The following is a 15,524-nucleotide window of genomic DNA, read 5'->3' on the forward strand; positions in this document are numbered from 1 at the left end:
ATTATCATCGTTGGGCATCAAGATCTGGCCCTTGAATCTTCTGTGCACCCTGTTGTCAGTGCCTCTGGGTTTCCATCAGTTGCGTTTAATTTTGACATATTGGTCTGACTGGTGCCGGATGAACTGCTTGGTCCTCTTTTTAACGATATTGGGCTTCCCCAGAGGTCTGAGGGTGGCCATGTTGCCAAGTAGGAAATGGCTGCCACCTCTGCAGGTGGTGCTGGGGAAGAGAGCAGGACTTTTAACTTTTTCATTTAAGTCTGATTTCATTTCAAGTTAATTTTTGTTCGCAGTGTGAGGTCAGGGTTATATTCTTTAGCATATGGATATGCAGTTGACCCATCCTCATTTGTTGACAAGACTATTCTTTCCTCATTGTCTTGTCTTGCTACCCTTTTTGAGAGTCAGATGACCATAAATATAGACATCTGTTTTTTTCAAAACAGTCTGAAACCTTTTGAGTCATCTTTACCAAGAAAAATTAGGCAGAGTATTACAGAGGGTAGTTGAATCCTTTGTTTTTCAAAATAGGTTCAGGTCACCTTCCCGCTAGGGACCAACATTAAGGGAGGATGCCATCAAAAATTGCATCAGTCTCTTGTGCCTTTTAAAATATTTCTGTGGTAATGGAGGAATCTTCATTCAGTGTGCTTTTCTTGGATCTTACCTGTATTTAAATTTGGAAATCTCAGGGTTTTTTTTGTTCTGTTTTGTTTTTTAATATCCACCTCTCTTACTTTGTTCACAAACATTGTAAACATGTTAGCATTAAGTCCTAGTATTATAGGGATTTCGGTTTTTTCCCCCCTCCTTGTTTTCAAAGTTTAGCTGGAGGCAATGGTTAATTTTTAAAGGAGTCATGCTTATAAAGTTGGGATAGTGCTGAGTGGCTGATGGTCTGCTGATTCCAGCTGTAAAATGTTTTTTGGAGAGCAGAAAAACAATTTGCTTTCATTCCAATACACTATAATTCTTGAGGTCCACTGAGTTTCGAAAAACATAGACTCAAAAAGTGAAATGAATTGTGAACTACATTTTTCCTTAGTATCTTCTAGTATTATCTTCTAGTATTTGGAATGGAGAATATACTTATTAAGATCTATTGAGATGAGATGAATATCAGAATTGATTGAGAGTTAGATTATATTGACTTTAAAGTTTAGGAGATTAGTTACCTCTAATGTAATGCTGCAGTTCACAAGTATTTATTTCTGTTTTTCATTTGGTTCTTTTTTTCATGACATTTTAAAAGGGGGAAATTTTCCAAAAAAATATTTAAAAGGGCGAAGTTTTCTTATAGGCCATATTTATATGCATTTCTTCAGCTCTGAAAATATCTATGGAGTATGTGTATGAATTAGGTTACTCAGTGGGAGTGTAATAATAAAATCTATATAAATACTGTACAGCATATGTTGGAATGTATTGTCTTTGCACTATTTTAGTGTGCCTTTATCCTTTGTATGTGTCCATAATATGTGTCCATAGTGTGCATCAGTGGATATAGTAATATCGAAGTTACCTAGAGGTCAGTTTTCCCAAAACCCAAAACATCCCAAACAGAACCCTTTAAACACTGAAATAAACAAAAAGGTTTTTTTTTAAAAGATGAGTAAAAAATTAGAAAGCTCATACCTTGTATTTCATATGACATACGGACTTTTTCTTAGGGCCATTATCTTCTTTAGAAGTTCTTTATCTTCTTTAAAAAAGGAAGACTTGGGGCACCTGGGTGGCTCAGTTGGTTAAGCGTCTGCCTTTGGCTCAGGGCATGGTCCCAGGGTCCTGGGATCGAGCCCCGCATCGGACTCCCTGCTCGTCAGGAAGCCTGCTTCTCTCTCTCTCACTCCCCCTGCTTGTGTTCCCTCTCTCGCTTTGTCTCTCTCTGTCAAATAAATAAATAAATAAGATCTTTAAAAAAATAAAAAGGAAAACTCAAAATAGATGGCGATTGAAGGAGCTCAAATGACAACTGTGTGGGTGTTATGCACAACTGATGAATCATTGAACGTTATATCAAAACTAATGATGGACTATATGTTGGCTAATTGAATTTAAATTAAAAAATGCTGTAAGGAAAAAAACAGTAGCATTTCTCTATGGTATTATCTTAAAAAATAAAATTAAAATGTAGAAAAGCCAAAAAAAAAAAAAAAAAGAAAGAAAGAAAACTACTGTGTGAGGGACGCAGCAGCAGTGTGTGCTTCTTTAGTGCCCGTGAACACCGTGACACTAGCATTTTAGGATGCCAAACATTGCTACACACAAGGCTTTCTGAATCAGAAAACATGTGATACATGGCTTTTTTTTTTTTTTTAAGATTTCATTTATTTATTTGAGAGAGAGAGAAGGAGCAGTGGGGAGGGACGAAGGGAGAGGGAGAGAGAAGCAGACTCCCCACTGAGCAGGGAGCCTGATGTGGGGCTCGATCCCAGGACCCTGAGATCACGACCTGAGCTGAAGGCAGAAGCTTAACCGTCTGAGTCACCCAGGTGACCCAACATGGGATACAAGTTTAAGAAAGATACCTATTTTTTTTTTAAAGATTCCTATTTTTTAAAAAATAGTTTAAAATGAAAGATCTGACTTTTAGGTCAGCACACTATTTGAGTATTTGAAAAGTTTTTTTATGTAGATGACTTTTTTGCCAGTGTCATATAAACATACTTTCATTTAGGTGCAAATTTGTTCGAATATATTTATTAAGCTGTGTTCAGGTATTATTCTAGGCAGTGGAGATTCAGCAGTGAACACAACAAATTCTTACATACCCCTTTAATCAAGTGGGAGGAAGACCAAATAAATTTTAAAATAATATATCACAGAACATATAAATTATTTTTGTTATTGAAAGTAAATCTTAAAGTAGTTCATTATTGTTCTTTTTCTCATTATTAAGTATGCTTTTGCATAAGACATGATCATACATTGGTAACTCTATACCTCTTAGGATCAGTAACATAGACTGGGACTTTCTGCTGTGTAGGGAATTGTCAGGTGTGCAGTTTACAATTCAGGTCATGCTATTTTTTTGCTATTATGCTCATATGATTCATGTAATTTGTCTATTTTGCTACAGGAAGAAAAGATTATTGTTATGGAATCTTGTCTGTCTCATGATTGTATAAATTTAGATTCCAAATTGGGACATAAACTGTGAAATAGATCAGTTTGATCCTCTAGTGTACCTTTTAGAGGAAAACATTTGTAAAAATATTAACCAGATACTTGTGGAATGATAAACCAGTTCTTTACGTTAGGCTTTTTATGTTGTCTGATTCTGTAGTTGCCTTTGAGTAGTCCCTCTAAAGCTTTGTGAGACAGTGGAATATTATTTTGTGTAGTTGACAGATGAGGGCATTAGACTCAGAGACCTTATTGGCTTGGCCGGGAGTGGGGAGGAGAGGCTCTAGGATGACAGACATCACTTACTTGACTGAATCGTGTTGTGCCTTGGTTAGTAGAGTTCAGGAAGATTGTATCGGAGTTTCCATGCATCGAAGGTGTTCACTGTCATGACTGATTTATTCTTCTTGAAAGGAGAGAACCACAAAACAATCCTTCCTACTAGTTTGTTATTGGCTGGACTGAAATGAAAGCAAGAAGAATGAAATTGAGTGCTTAATGTAAATACATAGGAGTATGTACATTAGTTTTCCATCATCTTTCTATGGAGGCACTCTGTGAATTACTTTGCTTCATTGGTGCCTTACTTCAGTACTTGTTTTGTTTTTCTCTTCCCACCAGTGTATCATTTCCTTTTAGATGTATGTCTTTGTTATCTTTTGCCTTTAAATTCCTGAACCAATTGTATCCTTTCTCTTTCCTCTCAATACTGTCGCTTGACTTATAAACTTTGTTTCCTTTTAGCTTCTCTTTCTTGTTCTAGGAATAACTGTATAAAATACCCAATTTTTGCTAAAAGTTATTACCAGTTCTTCCCAGATTTGTTTCTTATTGGAACAGCATCAAACCAAAAGGAAACTGTAGAGGAGAAAAAAAATGAACTTCACTTAGCTATTAAAATAATGACTGGTTTTATGGGAATTTTATGTGAGACTTGAAAAAATAAAACCATTTGGCTGTTTTGTTTTTATGGCATCAAAATATGATGCACCAACAGAAAATTTATTAAATATCTCAATATTGCCATTTCAAATTTTTCAGGCTGCTATCCTTGTCCAGGGCCCAACATGAATCCTATTGCTCTTGGGAGCCGATGGCTTGCTTATGCAGAAAACAAGGTAAGGCATGGCTCATGTTTGGATTATTTGTAATGGAGCAAGTGTTGAAGAATTTTCCAAAGGTGATTACCAACCAATAATGAATATTTAACTTACTAGTTTATTTTCTTTGGTTTGGTTTTGATTTTATTTATTTATTTTTATTAAAGATTTTATTTATTTATTTGACAGAGAGAGAGACAGCGGGAGAGGGAACACAAGCAGGTAGAGTGTGAGAGGGAGAAGCAGGCTTCCTACTGAGCAGAGAGCCCGACACGGGGCTCGATCCCAGGACTCTGGGATCATGACCTGAGCTGAAGGCAGACGCTTAATGACTGAGCCACTCAGGTGCCCCTGGTTTTGATTTTAATTGGGCACCCAGTAATTATCCTATCTCCCTTATTGCTTAGGATCAGTATTTGGGCTCGACCTTAATTTTCTAAGCTTAGTTTTACAGAGAGAGCTTTATTCCATTAATCTTAGGCACAGCATTGATATTACCTTAGTAGTTTCTGTGGAGCTAGAAATCAGGAGGCAGGAATGACTTTTGTTTTTTATTGGTAGGTTGGGAACCGAGCCATAGAATAATTTAATTGACTTTATGTGTCTGCAGCTAAATCTAAACAAGGGTTCAGCCATTTGTCTTAGTAATTAAATTACAGGTGATCACATTTTGTTGAGTTTTCTGGTTACTTATCAATTTCATTTGTCTATTAAGGTTATAATAGTAAATGAAGATATTATATTTATACATTGAAGAGTTTTTTTTATGTCCAATTCAAAGCCAAAGACAAATTTGAATTTTCAGAAAGAAAAAGTGAAATCTTTTTTATGCCATGTTGTACTCTGCATGTGAATATAGAATGAAATCTAAAAAATATTAGACTTCAGAGAAGATTATTGTTTTTTGTTTCATTTTAGCTTGCTTATGTAGCTATTATATATTAAGAATAATAGGAAATAATATTTATTGAAGAGTTCTTGACACAAGTCTCAATATGGCAAGTACAATAATTATTTGGAGAAACCACAGAGCATGTAAATCTTTAGTCTCTGGAATTCACAAAATCAAGAAACTACTGAAGAAAGTTATTTTTGTAGATGAATTCCATGATACTTTTTCCGAAATTCTGTTTGCTACAGATAGGTATTTTGCATCTTACTGAATGCCGTATTTATGCTCCATTCTGTTCTTTCTCTTGATTTTCTATATATCTCATAAAAATAGCTCTTTTCAAACAAGACAGGGGGCATACAATTCAATGTGGTGACGTAATGGTGTCTTCTAATGTTTTTATCTGTAATATGTTTCCTTGAGTGCTGGAGACATCTGAAAAGAAGATGTATAAATTGTCCTTTGGCTCTTGTAGATGTATTCTCACATGTGGGAAACTACCCCTTTAGAATTGTAGGTGTGATGCAAATAGTTATCTATTGTTTTCTAGCAGAAGGATCTCCCTTCATAGATGCACACCTGGGTGTGTGCCAGTTGTCTTGCCTTTGTTGAGATAAGTGTCAGTAATACCTAGCATTACATACCGAGACCAGAAAGTGCAATGGCATTCACAAGGAGTTTGCTAATCAGATTACTGTACCATCCTTTGAAAGAAATATTTTCAGATAAATGTCTTTCCATAGTATTTACATAAATGCTAGTATTTATTAACAGTTTCTGATTGCTTTGGTAACAGTTTCTGATTGTTTTGGTTTTTGGGCTGAGTGTGGAATTGCAAAATTTAATTGAATTTTGGAGTAACAATCTCTTTCAATGAAAATGTCTTTGACTAAAATTTTAAGCGAGAGGCCATATATACTGATTGTTTTTTTTAATTAATTTTTAAAATTTAAATTCAGTTAATTAACATATAATGTATTATTAGTTTTAGAGGTAGAGTTCAGTGATTCATCAGTTGTATATAATACCCAGTGCTCATTACATCAAGTACCCTCCTTAATGTCCATCACCCAGTTACCCCATCCCCACATGCCCCTCCCCTCCAGCAATCCTCAGTTTGTTTCCTATGATTAAGAGTCTCTTACGGTTTGTCTCCCTTTCTGATTTCACCTTGTTTTATTTTTTCCTCTCTTCCCCTATGATCCTCTGTTTTATTTCTTAAATTTCACAAATGAGTGAGATCATATGATAATTGTCTTTCTCTGATTGACTGTCTCACTTAGCATAATACCCTCTAGTTCCATCCATGTCGTTGCAAATGGCAAGATTTCATTTTTTTTAATGGTTGAGTACTATTCCGTTGTGTATATATATATATACACCACATCCTTATCCATTCATCTGTCGATGGACATCTGGGTTCTTTCCATAGTTTGGTTATTGTGGACATTGCTGCTGTAAACATTGGGGTGCAGGTACCCCTTCGGATCACTACATTTGTATCTTTGGGGTAAATATCCAGTAGTGCAATTGCTGGGTCATAGGGTAGCTCTTTTAAGGGGTTTGTTTTTCAGTGCCTCTCTTTAGATGTACTTTTAACCAGGAAAGGTTACAGAAAAGTTCTAAGAATAAATACAGTACAAATAACACAAAGCACACTCATGAACCTTTTACTCAAAGTGACCTCCTATTAATTATTTCAGAGTAAGTTGCATATATCACATTACCCCTAAATACTTAAGTTATCAGCCAATTTAATCTTCAAAAAATACTTTTATCTAATTTACCAACCGTATTCCAATTTTATCAGTTAACCCTATCATATCGTTTGTAGAAATTTTTTTTTTTTGTAGTGCAGGATCCAGTCTAGGATCAGGTATTATATTTTGTTGGGATGTCCCCTTAGATTCTTTTAATATGGAAGATTTCAGTCTTTCTTTGTCTTTTACAGCATCAATGATTTTGAAGAATACAGCCCCCTACCACTACCCTTTACCTCTCCCCCCTTTTTTTAATAGAATGATTTTTAGTTTGATTTTTTTTTTTTTATGTTTTCTCTTGATTATATTCAGGTTATATATTTTTGGCTAGAATACTACAAGAATATTGTTCTGTATTTCTCGTAGTATCATCAATGGAGGCACATGATATATATTTGTCCTTTATTGGTGATACTAATTTTGTCAAGATTTTGTCCAGTTTCTGAAGTGAATAATCCCTATTTTTTCCCTTGTAACTAATAGGCAATTTGGAAAGACCATGAATATATCCTGCTTTTCATCAAAATTTTAGCCTTATTTTAGCATCCGTTGATGATTCTTACCTGAGCTAATCTTTACTATGAGGATTGCAAAATAATGGTTTTCACCTTCACTCTCCGCATAACCAGTAGGCACTTGACTTTCTATTGTAATCAAGAACTTTCCTTTCTCTGTCTTTCTGTATTTGTATTTTTCATGGACTCATGGGTTCCTATTTCTTAATGGTTTGTAATGTTTTTGTTTGTTAATTATTGTGGTTTGTTAATTATTGTGGCTTTCAAACTGTCCCACAGTTGACCAAGGAGAGCCCTTTAGGCTGATTCTTGTAACATAGTGACATGCCTTCATCAATTTTTTACTTAAACTTTTTTTCTATTTCCTTATTTGCTATCGTAAGTTCAGGTTCATCTAGTATCTGTCCTGTCTTAGCCCTGGAATCTGCTACTTCTGATTCCCCTGTTCCTTTTAATGGGCCATGGCTTTAGATACTAAGCTTTGCCCAGTAGGTGTGCTCATTGTTATGGGGCTGTTTTTGCTTCTAGACACTTTCAGTGGACAAAGTTTGGAAACACTGCATTATTACATACATACACATACTTCTATATGTACATAAATTGGCAAATATACATATAACACATACTTGTGCACTTACACACATATTTTGGAAATGAAGAGTACGCATTGGTATTTCCATAGGATTCTTTCGTTTCATCCTCCATCTCCTATTTATATGTCCCTTGTTTTGCATGGGAGACTCTGTAATCAGCACATTTATTTCATTTGTTGAATCCTATAATGGAAAAAGTAATCCCAGAATTGCTTGCTCACACCACTACAAATATCAAACCAAATAAAAAGAGTTCAGGATTTTCTTGCAATTCTGTCCATTCCCATTCTGCCTAAAACTGAAGATGTGCAGTCAAATACTGTGTCCGTATATTATTTTGATTAGTTTGTCCTTTATCTCTCCCTTTATGCCTTCCTTCATTGTTTTTACAGCTTTCATTTGATATATAATTTTTTAAGATTTTATTTATTTATGGGAGAGAGAGAGGGAGAGAGAGAAGGGGGAGGAGCAGAGGGGGAGGGACAAGCAGACTCCACACTGAGAACAGAGCCTGATGCGGGGCTCGATCTCAGGACCCTGAGATCATGACCTGAGCTGAAACCAAGAGTCTGATGCTTAACTAAATGAGCCACCCAGGTACCCCTTAAAAATTTTTTAAATAATGTTTTTATATTTATGTTTTATTTACATGCTTATATATTTCATTATGTTATATATATATTTATATTTCCCTTTCTTTCCAAAAGATAATATAACACATGTACTCTTTTGTACGTTGCCTTTTAAACTTATATTTTCTGGAAATTAGTCCATTTTATAGAGTTTGCACTACAGAAATTTCTGATTTATCTTTAATTTTGATGAATTGGGATGCAAATGTAATTTCTAACAAGCCTAAAGTTTAAACAAAAATTTTGGCCTTAGTTATGTTTGTGTAGAAATGCTGACTCAGTTTTAGTTGAATTGAAAAAGTGATAGTATTGCTTGCTTTCATATATTTATTCCTGATTATTCGTGAAGCAGAGAAAAAAATGGTAGTGTTTCTAAGATACTGTTTTTCCTTGCACATGTGGCAGGAGGCAGCAGAGGATACCTTTCATAATTCTTTGAATATGTATTTATGAATGAATGAATGAGTGAATGAGTTGAATGAGTGAGAGGTATTTTTATTAGTTAAAACGATCACTTTCAAATTCTGTTTTCCCCTATGTGAAACCACATTTGCAGTCACCTGTCATTTGGAAAATTCCTCACTACTGACCTTGAAATCTGCTTCATGTGCCAGATTGACATCTCATATCAGACTTTTAAAGATATTCCATTTTAACATACTGTTATTGCTTTGAGGGATTGTTTTTTAATAGTGTCAGTGATGAAGAAAATTTTGATTTTCTTCTTCCTTTTTTTTTTTTTTTAAAGATTATTTATTTCTTTGAGAGAGAGAGAGCATGAGAGGGTGAAGGGTCAGAGGGAGAAGCAGGCTCCCCGCTGAGCAGGGAGCCTGATGTGGGGCTTGATCCTGGGACTCCAGGATCATGACCCAAGCTGAAGGCAGACACTTAACTGACTGAGCCACCCAGGAGCCCCCAAAATTTTGATTTTAGAATAAAAGTACAAAAAAATTATGTATTAATGTTTATCAGATGGTCATGTTTTAAATTATATAAGCATTTTTTGTTTTTATGTTTTGAAAGAGGTAGATTCTATCTGAATTCTGTAGGCCTTTAAAATAATTCGTAACATGATGTGGAGCTGTTCTAGTACTCTATTATTGTCATTTTATTTTTTAAAAATTTTAAATGTAAAAATCTGGCTAATGAGTTTTTTGTTTTTTGGTTTTTTTTTTTAAAGAAAACCTAAACTTAGGAAGTATAGGAGCAGTGGAGGATTTAATTCTGGTGTGTTACTTAGCACATGAGACAGTCGTGCATGTCAAACTAGTGATTCACTTTGAAAATTGACAGGTTGATTTATTTATGTCAGTCATGAGTAAGGGCATGTCTTTTTCATTCTAATGGTAATGCTAATAAGCCCTCTGAAGTGGACAGCTACTCTGTGTGTCGTGGTTGATTTATGCATAATTTGTGCCACTTTTCCACTGTTAATTGAAAATGGAAATATGACAAATTCTTTTGTCTCTCTCTCTTTTTTTATTTTTAATTTTTTGGTTTTCTTTTACAGTCTTTATGGAGGAATTAAGAGGACACAGCCTCCAATTTGCTAGCATGTTAAATATTTAATGTTAGGAAGTCAAGTCTAAATCCTTTGATTATGTTTTTAAAATTTATTTGTGGAAAGGCGGCCAGATCCCCAATATTACCCATTCAGAGTTTATGAATTCTTAAAAACTATTCACCTTGTAATTAAAAATTGTATTTTGAGCATGAAACTGCCTGAGTGGCACCAGTAGATTATAAAAAGTGGGGGGGGAGGGTGAGTGTCTTAGCAGAGCTTTTAGCTGTTTGTCTGAAACGCTTGTACAAACATTCCCACCCACCGCCATCATTCTGCACGGTAAATAAACTCTGTCTTAATAGCCTGTAGAGTTAAACAGTTTAATAGAAATGACTCTCTGGCTTCTCTCTCTCTCTCGTTTTCCAGTTGATCCGATGTCATCAGTCCCGTGGTGGAGCCTGTGGAGACAACATTCAGTCTTACACTGCCACCGTCATTAGTGCTGCTAAAGTAAGTGTCGAGTAGTCCCTGGGAGCTGTGATTTTGTGGAGTAACTATCAGGTTTCTCTCCTGAGTTCTGTTGAAATGACCCCTTCCCTTTTCATTCAGCAGTGCGGAATACACTTAAGTAAGTCAGAATTATTTTGCCACTCATGAGGATTGCTGACGAAATGATTAGGTATTTAATCTCTTGAGGTTCATAAATAATATATTATTTTCTGTTGCAATGATTGTAGGGTTTGTATTCATCCAATTTTAAATATGTAAGTCTGTTAGCTTGGTTGAGGTCTTTTATCTAATTAATAAGACTTTTGAAAGAAGCTTTGTATGTTTTCAGTACTGACTTCTGGGTTCTTTTTCTCTGCATTGCATCATTCTACCTATACTGACATCTTTTTGTATCTTTGAACATTTATGAATCTTCTTGACGTAAAAAGAATATTATTCCTTAAGAAAACTTAAGTTAAACCCCTGGCACATTCAAAGACCCTTTCATGTCACAGGGCTGCCCCCTGCGTGTTTGTCAAGTGAGTTCTTTCTGTGTGTGTGCGAGGGTTAATTCCGATGATGGCTCGCAAACTTTATGCTGATTATAAGGTATTCTTATAATCACTATCCTTTTGAATTGTGAAGTATACAACAAAACAATTCTAATAATAGGGATGACATAGTGAATCTAAATGACAGCATGTAATAAAAAGCACAACTATTCAGAAAAGAACAACAGTTTAAAGCAAACCACAGAGAGGGAATGAAAGGTCACACTGTTTTGTGTAAAACAAATACAAAAATACTTCAAGATTGATCACAAGTGCTTACATGATGGGCTTTAGAATGTGTTCCTAGGTTTGATGAGAGAAGCATTACATATTTTTTACTCAGAAAGGAAATGCTGAATGTCTTTATGCTTACAGCACTGTGTATTTTAGATTTTAGAATCTTCATAAAAATTGCATACTTTCCTCCATTGTGTAAGCAAGAATTATCATGGTTATTTCAAAGAAGAGAAATCTGAGACAGTAATTAGCCAGCATCAGTGTTATTCAGTTAGTTTATAATAGATCCACAAAATATACCAATGAGATCTAGTTCTCAAGTATTAGAGTCCTTTCAGATTTATCTGTGCGTATACTTTCATCAGGATAGCTCATTGTATTATCATTTGAATAATTTTCACTTACGTGATGGAGGACAACTTTTCAGCTCTGCTTTGCTATCATGTGTTTGTGTGCCTACATAAAAGGAAAGTGACCTGCTTCATGCAGTAACTGTTTTACTGTTTAACTGTTAGCTGAATGTGGTCATGCTGGAATGAGGTTAGACTTAATATGCTTTGAAAAGAACAAGTGTGAACTCCCCAGTTTTCTACACCACGTGTTGAGAACTGTGAGGGATAAGTTCATGTCTCGAATATTTAAACTCTCAGAAATGACGATGATGACAACACTTTAATCCCATCAATTTCCAGAGGCAGTTGGTCCCTAATGAAACTGGTGTTGATTGAAATTCATTGTTAGCTCTAGCAGTTGATAAAATTCTGTCATTAACTTTTGAATAAAGTAGTTAATATTTAATTTTTGTTTACTTACTTTTGTTTGATTTTAATGCTTATTCATGCTCCTGTTTATAAATTTACAAAATGAAGTAAAAATAAAACCACGGACATAAAAAAAGTCACCCATTTCTTTCTTTCTTTCTTTCTTTCTTTCTTTCTTTCTTTCTTTCTTTCTTTCTTTCTTTCTTTCTTTCTTTCTTTCTTTTTCTTTCTTTCTTTTCTTTCTTTCTTTCTTTCTTTCTTTTCTTTCCTTCCTTTCTTTCTTTCTTTCTTTTCTTTTCTTTTCTTTCTTTTCTTTACTCTCTCTTTCTCTAGTTCCATCCACCTCACTGCAAATGGCAAGACTCATTCTTTTTTTTATGGCTGAGTAATATTCCATTGTGCATATGTTCCACATCTTTTTTTTTTTTTTAAATATTTTATTTATTTGACAGAGAGAGAGACAGTGAGAGAGGGAACACAAGCAGGGGGAGTGGGAGAGGGAGAAGCAGGCTTCCCACTGAGCAGGGAGCCCGATGTGGGGCTTGATCCCAGGACCCTGGGATCATGACCTGAGCCGAAGGCAGACGCTTAACCGACTGAGCCACCCAGGCGCCCCTGTTCCACATCTTCTTTATCCATTCATTAGTTAATGGACATTTTGGGCTCTTTTCATAATTTGGCTATTGTTGATAATGCTGCTATAAACATTGGGGTGCATGTGCCCCTTCAAATCAGTATTTTTGTGTTCTTTGGGTAAATACCTAGTAGTGCAATTGCCGGGTCATAGGGTAGCTCTATTTTTAAATTTGTGAGGAACCTCCATACTGTTTTCCAGAGTGGCTGCACCAGTTTGCATTCCCATCAACAGTGTTAAGAGGGTTCCCTTTTCTCCACATCCTCACCAACCCTGTTGTTTCCTGTTTTGTTAATTTTAGGCATTCTGACCGGTGTGAGGTGGTATCTCATTGTGGTTTTGATTTGTATTTCCCTAATGATGAGTTATGTTGAGCATTTTTCCATGTGTTTGTTAGCCATCTGTAAAGTCACCTATTTCTTTTTTTAATTTAATTTTATTATGTTATGTTAGTCACCATACATTACATCATGAGTTTTTGATGTAGTGTTCCATGATTCATTGTTTGCGTATAACACCCAGTGCTCCATGCAATACGTGACCTCATTAATACCCATCACTGGCCTAACCCATCCTCCCACCCCTCTCCCCTCTAAAACCCTCAGTTTGTTTCTCAGAGTCCATAGTCTCTCATGGTTCGTCTCCCACTCTGATCCCCCCCCCTTCATTTTTACTTTCTACTATCTTCTTCTTCTTCTTCTTTTTTTTTTTTTAACATATAATGTATTATTTGTTTCACAGGTACAGGTCTGTGATTCATCAGTCTTACACAATTCACAGCACTCACCATAGCACATACCCTCCCCAGTGTCTGTCACCCAGCCACCCCATCCCTCCCACCCCCCTCCACTCCAGCAACCCTCAGTTTGTTTCCTGAGATTAAGAGTCTCTTATGATTTGTCTCCCTCTCTGGTTTCATCTTGTTTCATTTTTTCCTCCCTTCCACTATGGTCCTCTGTCTTGTTTCTCAAATTCCTCATATCAGTGAGATCATATGATACTTCTCTTTCTCTGATTGACTTATTTTGCTTAGCATAATACCCTCTAGTTCCATCCATGTCATTGCAAATGGCAAGATTTCATTTTTTTGATGGTTGCATAATATTCCATTGTATATATATATATACCACATCTTCTTTATCCATTCATCTGTTGATTGGACATCTAGGCTCTTTCCATAGTTTGGCTATTGTAGACATTGTTGCTATAAACATTGGGGTGCACATACCCCTTTGGATCACTACATGTGTATCTTTGGGGTAAATACCCAGTAGTGCAATTGCTGGGTTGTAGGGTAGCTCTATTTTCAACTTTTTGAGGAACCTCCATACTGTTTTCCAGAGTGGCTGCACCAGCTTGCATTCCCACCAACAGTGTAGGAGGGTTCCCCTTTCTCTGCATCCTCGCCAACATCTGTCGTTTCCTGACTTGTTAATTTTAGCCATTCTGACTGGTGTGAGGTGGTATCTCATTGAGGTTTTGATTTGGATTTCCCTGATGCCGAGTGATGTTGAGCACATTTTCATGTGTCTGTTGGCCATTTGGATGTCTTCTTTGCAGAAATGTCTGTTCGTGTCTTCTGCCCATTTCTTGATTGGATTTTGTTCTTTGGGTGTTGAGTTTGATAAGTTCTTTATTGATTTTGGATACTAGTCCTTTATCTGATACGTCATTTGCAAAAATCTTCTCCCATTCTGTCAGTTGTCTTTTGGTTTTGTTGACTGTTTCCTTTGCTGTGCAAAAGCTTTTTATCTTGATGAAGTCCCAATAGTTTATTTTTGCCCTTGCTTCCCTTGCCTTTGGCGATGTTTCTAGGAAGAAGTTGCTGCGGCTGAGGTCGAAGAGGCTGCAGCCTGTGTTCTCCTCTAGGATTTTGATGGACTCCTGTCTCACATTAAGTCTTTCATCCATTTTGAGTCTATTTTTGTGTGTGGTGTAAGGAAATGGTCCAGGTTCATTCTTCTGCATGTGGCTGTAAAGTCACCTATTTCTTGATAGTCTTTTTGGACTTACTGGATAGTTAAATCCAATCATATATTATACACCTCTTTTTTTTTTTTTTAAGATTTATTTATTTATTTGAGGGGGGGAAGGACAGAAGGAGAGGGAGAGAGTCTCAAGCAGATGCCATGCTGAGTGCAGAGCCCGAGGTGGGGCTCGATCCCATGACCCTAAGATCATGACCTGACCCTAAGCCAAGAGTCAGATGCTTAATTGACTGCACTACCCAGGCGCCCCTACATACTGCTTTTTTTTTTTATCTTATGTGTAACTTATATGAAATATTTTTTAAAGATTTTATTTATCTGAGAGAGAGAGAGAGAGAGCAGGAGCAAGGGGAGGGGCAGAGGGAGAGGGAGAAACAGACTCCCTGATGAGCAGGGAGCCCGGTCTGGGGCTCAATCCCAGGACCTTGGGATCAAGACCTGAGTCGAAGGCAGATGCTTAACTGACTGAGCCACCCAGGCGCCCCATGCCATGAAATATTTTTGAAAACATTTTTCTTAATATAATGTTTATGTACTTATGGACTCTTGCGTTACCATGAATATTTTGAGATTTCTTTTAAAAATATTAAATTTTTTTGGTATTTAGTATCACTGTTTAGTATTTAGTTATTTTCCCAGAAATAGAATGATCCTTCATTTCACTTCCAAGATGTGGATATTATATATAGGAAAGATTGGAAAGTTGAGATGATTTTACCTCCCAAATGATAATTTCTCCTAA

General features: G+C 36.0%; 1 protein-coding gene across 7 annotated transcripts in view; it reads left to right on the forward strand.

Annotated features, from left to right (window-relative positions):
* The window catches only part of BCAS3 (BCAS3 microtubule associated cell migration factor), a 593,075-nt gene that overhangs the window by 145,331 nt on the left and 432,220 nt on the right, over positions 1-15,524 (forward strand). For all 7 annotated transcript variants that reach the window (XM_078064169.1, XM_078064164.1, XM_078064176.1 and 4 more), the window contains exons 10-11: positions 4,168-4,244; positions 10,549-10,632. In XM_078064169.1, the coding sequence (XP_077920295.1) occupies positions 4,168-4,244; positions 10,549-10,632 (161 nt within the window). The remainder of the gene's footprint in view (positions 1-4,167; positions 4,245-10,548; positions 10,633-15,524) is intronic.

Source organism: Halichoerus grypus, chromosome 2 (assembly GCF_964656455.1).
Source record: "Halichoerus grypus chromosome 2, mHalGry1.hap1.1, whole genome shotgun sequence".
In the NCBI taxonomy this organism is placed as follows: domain Eukaryota; kingdom Metazoa; phylum Chordata; class Mammalia; order Carnivora; family Phocidae; genus Halichoerus; species Halichoerus grypus.